At 33.7% G+C, this 7,534-nt stretch overlaps 1 protein-coding gene across 2 annotated transcripts in view; it reads right to left on the reverse strand.

The window, feature by feature from the left end:
- Nucleotides 1-7,185: 7,185 nt before the first annotated feature.
- Nucleotides 7,186-7,534, reverse strand: part of LOC102880739 (F-BAR and double SH3 domains protein 2) — a 143,337-nt gene continuing 142,988 nt past the window's right edge. For both annotated transcript variants that reach the window (XM_025042848.1, XM_025042847.1), the window contains exon 8: nucleotides 7,186-7,344. In XM_025042848.1, the coding sequence (XP_024898616.1) occupies nucleotides 7,201-7,344 (144 nt within the window). In that variant the 3' untranslated portion in view covers nucleotides 7,186-7,200. The remainder of the gene's footprint in view (nucleotides 7,345-7,534) is intronic.

Below are 7,534 nucleotides of genomic sequence, written 5' to 3' on the forward strand. Positions count from 1 at the left end.
ATCGGGTGCCACACTAAATGATGAGTCTCCACACAAGGTGGGCCTGGTTTCAACAAACGACAAAGATAGCCATTTCACAACACCTGCTCCTTAGTTTTCTGTATGTTTACTGAAAGGAGCAATAAAAGTATTTAATATTATATGTCGAACACTGGTTCAACTGATATCTACATAGGTTATGTTAGTCATATGCTGACTGGCAGAGGCAGAACTATAATTAAAGTTCCCCTGATTCCCAGTTTCTGTTTGGTTTTATTTTTTGGTGTCATCAAGATAACCTCAGATATTCCAGTGCATTGACTTCTGCCTAACTTTGAGGAAGATATATTTTAAAGCATAAATATATAAAAAGAAACTTCAAATACAGATTAATCTGGAATACACACACACACACACACACACACACACACACACACACACACACACACACACGTTTTTTTAAATCTGCTGCTCTTATAGATTTAAATGGATCCAAAGTAAATCTCTGGATTTACTAGGCTGGGGAAATCAAACAGGGAGCCCATGTCTGATATTTGTGTCTTTCACATCCATGACAGAGACTGCTAATGGATCATGGCACCTGAGCCTAGAGGCTCAGAATAATTCTTGGCCCAGCATTACAGGCAGCCACTATTACTTAATTATAAATGGCACATAAACTGAAACCTATTTGCTATTCTCATTTCTTTTAAAGTTACAAAGATTTCTAGTAAAATAGCATCCAATCTGTAAGCCACCAGAAAGTTCTTTGTTGGGGATGGATGTGGGGGAAACGTATAGGATAAGGGGAATAATAAAGAATCTTATGGTTTAAAAGACACTCAGAGTTACTCAGTTTTCTTGGGTCGCTCCCATGTTTACAGGAGGTATACATGTTATTAAACTTTAATTTGTTTTTCTCCAGGGGGAAAAAATACACTCTGACAATAAGGATGAAGGTAAAGAAAGGTTGTGATAAAAAGCATTCCCAAGATGTAAGAAGGCTGAACCAGGAATATGGGCTGAAGCTAAAGAGAGTAAATTGTGCTTAGGCTTTCGAGAAAGACACACCCCTTACTCACCATGCTTTCCTACCTTTGAGCTAAAGTACTATTGGTTGGTCAAAAAGTAAAGTAAAGAGATATATAGTGACCTAGAGATGAGGAGGTATTATACATGTGAGGCTGCCTTAGCACTGCTCACACTTAATACTTTCCATCTTTAATACTGTAACTTTTGAGCCTTCTTTAATGTTCAGTTCAAAAATGTGGTCTCTGCTCTCCCTAATTCTTAGCTGCTCTACAAATACATCAAATCCAGGTGTTTCCATGTCATTTTGAATAGTATTTCTCTGTATTTACTGCTGTTTTAAATACAGAAAGCACTTGTAGTTCAGAAATGAATATTTTTGAGAACTATACCCCAAAGCAATTTGGGATACTTAGCAGCCCCATTTCACAGACAAGTTACCTAAGACTTAACACTGAAGAGAAAAAATTTGCTAAAGGTTGCGAAATTATTAAGTGAAGGAGCCAAGAGTCAAACCAGATTTGCCTTGCTCCAAAACTTGTCTTCTTTAACCATATGCTATACTTACTGGTGAATAAGATTGAAAAAGTTTAGATGAAAAAACTGTGTGCAGTTAACAATTTCACAGTTGTTGAATAAGTGGCTAATTAAGACACAAATAAACCTGGAAGCAGATCTTTAGTAACTAAGTAAACACAGGGTTCTAGCCATTTCAATGATTTTATCTAATCCCTGAAGAAATAAATACAATGGAAGCTTATCAAATTTATGGATGATACAAAGATGAAGAGTATGGTCAAGATCATGAATGACAGAATCAGGATTCAAATATATCTGCAAAAATTGGAATGATGGAATAGAAATCAAGAGGATTAATTTTAAAGGAACAAATGCAAAAAAGTCAGCGGCATATATACAGGATAAAGAACAAGTGATTGATGGTTCTAATATTATGTTATCATCAGAATCTTATGTCCTTTTCTGTCTAGAATTAGGGTCCTAGTATTATTAAGCTTTTCAAGTCTTTCATTACATTGACATTTGTTCTCTTTTCTACTATGATGCACTGTGTTTCATCCTTCCTCATCCAAACCACTAATAAAATATTCCACAAGCTTCTGAAAATAAAAACATCAGTTTATATGTTGCAGAATAACATCCTACAAAAAAAGGAACATTTGCGAAACAAACTACCTAACTTCCCAGCAACCACGTGAATTGCTTTCTACAGAGCTGATGAAATCAGTTACATGGATTCAATGTCCTAGAGATAGGTTTTGTTTTGTTTTAGTTTGGAATTTCAAAAACATGCATGATTATATAGACACAGAGTTATATATTTAGGCATAAGGAATAGAAAATATTCCTTGGGGGAATCTGTATAAATACTTTTATTCAGATACTGACATAACCTTGCTATTTAGAATTAGAACAGGGGAGAATTTGCAATTTTCAATTGTTAATTCTATTTTTACATATAAGTTCTCTCAAATTTATGACATTCACAACACGCTACTGCTTATTATATTGATTTTTACTATCAAGAAGATTGGAATGGTATAAAAAGAACATAGCATGATATCTAGGAAAGAACGGAGGTTTTGAAGTCACAGTGACCTTAAGTCCTGGCTATTATACATATCAATTAAGCTTTTGCTATCTGATCTGTAAAAGAAGGATAATATTTAACTTGAAAGATGTTATGCAAACTAAAATAATGTGTTTTAATAAATAACATATTTAAAAGTACCTAGACAGTACTTAACAATGCTTAACAATGTATTTAACAATGCTAGACACCCAAACAGTTGTTCCACTCTCATTCCCAAGCATTCAAGGTCTTTTCTACACTTTCCCCCTCCTCAACCCTAAAAAACAAGATTTCTCTAAAATATAGTATCAGTAGAATTTGTTATTTAAAAAGACAATACATAACATGTTTAACGAGCTTCAAAATTAACAAAAACACTTTGCATTATTTCATTTGCTCCTCACAGAAGCCAAAGCAAATAAAATAGTGCAGGATTATCCCCTATTTAACACCAGATGAGGACATAGATCTAACAAGCTAATATCTTATAAAGAGCAAATGACACTGGCTCTGATGGCAGAGACTTGCCAGAGTTGAATCCAGGCTTTGTCATAATTTCCTCATTTGTAAAATAGGAATAATTCATCCTCTGAAGATTAAAATGAGTTGGTTGTTCACTCATTCATTCATTATTAATTTACAAACATTTAACACATTAGAAATCACACACTGTACTAGGTAGCAAGGATGAAGTCTCAAGTGACACAGATATAATCACGGTTCTCTTAGAATATAGCCAAGTGGGAGATAAAGGCATTTATCACGTAATCACACAGATACATGTAAAACTACAACTGTGTTAAGTGCTTCAAAGATGAGAGAAATCATTTTATGAGACCATCAGGTTGGGTGGGAGATGTAACCAGGTTAAAGAGGTCATGGGAGTCTTCCTCAGAGAACAGCACAAGAAGAGATCTGAAGAAGTGATGAAGAGAACAAAGAAGGGGTCTGACAAGCACAAGAAGAGAGATCTAAGGATGCTGACATTAGGGTTTCCCCTAAAAGTGGTCCACCAGATCACCCTATAGTAAAACTAAAAAAATTTGTTTTAGACCATAGTCTAAAACAAAGACTACGCAGGGAGAAGAAAACTTTAAAATAAATTCTATTACTGATACCATCTGAATTAAAAAGGAGACAATAAAGCACAAAAACCTGCTATAAAAAAAAAAAAGAATATTCAGGGACCAAAAAAGAACAATTGGATATTAAAATCTTTAATAAAATAGTTGAAGAAGTCTCCCAGACAGTAATGACAAAGAAGAAAAATAAGAGAAAAAAGAAATTCAAAGGATTAGGACAGGATAGCTAACATCTTAATAATAGGAGTTTCAAAAAAGGAAAACAAAAAGGAAGAATTAATCCAAGAATCAAATGTCATACTGAGAACATGACATATGCTTCTAAAAAGAAAAAAAACTATATCAGATACAAAGAACCAAGAATCACAGTGGCTTTAGATTCTCAATACTACACAGGAAACAAAAAAACAATAGAGTGTTGACTTCAAATCTGAAAAAAAAAAAAATGGTTTTCAACCTTTAATTCTATACCCAAGTATGAGCACAGAATAACAACATTTTCATAAACACAGTATCTCAAAAAACTTACCTCCCATGCCCACTCTCTCAAGAACGTACTAGAGGATGTATTCCACCAAAGAACAGAGTAAATCATGAAAAAAGAAGAATATATGATAAGAAAACTGGAGATCCAACAGAGGCAAAGGAAGATCTCAGAATAACTGCATTGAGTGTAGAGGAGTGTAACATAAAAGACAGACCTAACGAGGGCTGTCATCACTAAGTTCCCAACAACTGTTAACTTAAGAATGGAAGGAATATCCAAGAACTACAAGGAGAAAATAGAATAATCAGTTGTCTTGACTCTGAGAAGGCAGGAGGGGATAAGATATGATCCAAAGTCACGATGAGATCACCTTTAGAAATGAGGAATAACTATAATGAAATCCCCTTTTAAAAGATTCTATTTTCTCTGTAAATTAGGAAGAAAGATCACTTGCTAAGTGTAAAAGAGAAAGGGTAAGTTTGAGGTTTCAAGAGAAGAAAAAATATTAAAAAACATTTAAAAAATAGTAGGAAAGTTAACCAGGGAAATACAGTAGGATATATGAGCAGTGTTGATGGTCTATATGATACAGGTTTCACATTAATTTATGATCATCGGTCTGCTCTGTTGAAAAATTTTCTTCAGCAGTACTTGGCTACTTAGATGCAAGTACAGAGAAAGAGGTTATCTGGGTTCATCCTGAGTTGAGATTTCGTTTCATTTCATTTTAGCCTAGAGTATTACTTAAATAATGAACTATGAACTATGAAGGATTAAGAAGACAATGAGAAAGAATAATATGCCTAAAGTGATTAGAATAATGAATGCCAGAGTAGTATCAAGCAATCACAAAAAAAAAAAAACAGCTATTATTCTACTAACCATGGTCTTCTAGCAGGAAATGATTTGATTATTCTAACTTGTAATTATGTCTCTCTCTCACTCTTTCACCACATCGAGCTCTTTGAGGATGAGGAGAACATTTTACTTACTTATCATTGCTTCTTCCCAAAGTCTAGCCCAATAGCTACTATTAAATGTGTATGATTAAATCAATGAATCAAGCCTCTGGCTTCCAAACTATTCAAATTTTTTTAAAAAAAGATTGTAGCTAGGGCATTATAACCTTAACAACAATTCAGAAAATGGACATTTCTAAGAAAGGCACTAAAAGGCCACTGTTAATTCAACGACAGAAACTTACTAATTAGCTAACAGCATGATTGATGGGAGTTTTCCAATACTGCAGATTATAGAATTAGTATGAGGAAGAAAATGAATTAACAAACACAACATGAAAAATAAGATACAATTTCCTATTTTTAAGGGACAGGAAGGACTCCTGCCTCTATTTTTATCATTTCAATATCTTATTATGTTTCAAGAAATGAGTAATGTGAAGCATAACCTATCCAAATATTGATCAAATACATGCATGAGGACTTTGAAGTAAATTCAAGGATACATAATGTAAGAGCTGACCAGGCCCATTAACTTCTTTGTTTTTGGCAAACTGCAGATCTCCAAAATAATACTGTACCTTTCCTGGTTTATCAAATGCCATAGGGTTTTAAGAGATCTTTTTTGGCTCTAGATTCAATTAAAAAAAAAACCCAAAAACATAAAGACTTTATTTTTTGCTGCTAATTAAATTAAGATGATGTTCATTTTAAAGTATTTAAAGAAAAATATATAGTTAACAGCTTTAATATTAGAAAGCATATAGGGAATCACAATCTTAAAAGCAAGCCGTACCAGAAATTTTTAATAAACAGGTTGTCTGAAACTTGAATATATAAATTTCCCTAGAGAAACCATGTTATAATGGAAGGCCAAGTCTCTAGCTGGTCCTTGTAAGTCTGAAGCACTATGGAACACCTAGTAAAAGATACTAAAATGCCTAAACTGCTAGGTCCACCATTTTATGGGAAAATGTATGCAAAGTTCTCATGTGGGATGTCAAAACAATCCCTTGTCTCTCTCACCACCTGTATTCTAACCAGCAGAAGTTAGAACAGGATAGAAGCTAGGGAAAGGGGATTTCAAACAGTGAACAAAAATGAAAAAAATTCGTAATAGGATACATCTTAGTCCAGTTTGACTCTCTATCACTCTCATTTTCTCTTGAAGGTCCCAGGAGATAATCTGCCTCTACTCTCGAAGAAAAAACTTGTAGTTTCTGGACAGTCTATTGCTATCTCAGTGTCACTGCAGAAAAAAGAGCACCCACTCCTGTTGCATCCACATTCTCAACGCCTTTGATTCATAAAGCAAGCAAGCAATTCAATGAAAGCGATGTACCGATAGTTATTAAGGACAATACATTTGAAAGGGAATGGGTTGGAAATATAAGAGAAAGGATAATCAAATGTTTGGGTTCTTGAGAAGACAAAAAAGAATGAGATGCAATTCAAAGAAGAACTGGTCTACCAGCAACAAGAGGAAACTTGGCAGCAGGTTAAAAAAGTTTTCTTCTCCTCCAAACCATTTTCCTCTACTTCAGTGAAAATCAAAGATACATAGTGTATAAACCAAGACCAAGACCAAGATTAAGTTTGGGCACAGAAGAAATTATCATCCAATCTATCTACATTTCTCAGTGATACTTAGGGTAGAGACACCATATAACTACCAGACATTTTCTCTTGTTTTTCCATAGTATGCACCTCAAAATCTTAAAACATTAATATACAAGTGTGCTTATCGATTAAAAGGAAAATTATAAATTTTTTAAAAATCTAAGCTTTTAAAAAATAATCTTATTTTATAACTTATATATTAATGCTCCTATACATTAAATATCTGCCGCTGCGAGGGAATAATACAATCCTTTGTTGTGATTTGTTTTTAAACATTTTCTTACATTAAAATTAATTCGGGATTATCTGAAACAGAGGTTACTTAAACAATATCAAGTATATTCAAAAACATCCAAAGCAGCCTGGCTTCTATTCTACAGATTCAATCCCATACACTCAGCACTCAACTCATCAGCTGTTTTTGTCTTTAAGGAAACAAAATTACCACAGATATTAAGTCTGTATTACCTTCATAATGTTAACTAAATCTGTTTGATAGTAGCGATCCTGGTGTGCATTTGCTGCTGCTAATGTAAGAAGATAATCATTCCTTGCATGGATGGCTTTCGAATTACACTCAGATCGCCGAGCTTTTAACTAAAACAGTACAAGAAAAAAAAATCAGTGTAAACTAATATTACACTGCAAAACAGGAGGATACCTCTCTTATAGTTAGCAATTAAAGTCTTTCAACAAGAGTAAAGGTAACCATGTAGAGAAACACTTATATGCATATAAAAATTATTCAGCACTATTGAGGAATTTAAAAAAAAGTGACTAGAACTGA

The sequence above is a fragment of the Pteropus alecto genome, unplaced genomic scaffold, assembly GCF_000325575.1.
Source record: "Pteropus alecto unplaced genomic scaffold, ASM32557v1 scaffold7, whole genome shotgun sequence".
NCBI classification, from domain to species: Eukaryota; Metazoa; Chordata; class Mammalia; order Chiroptera; family Pteropodidae; genus Pteropus; species Pteropus alecto.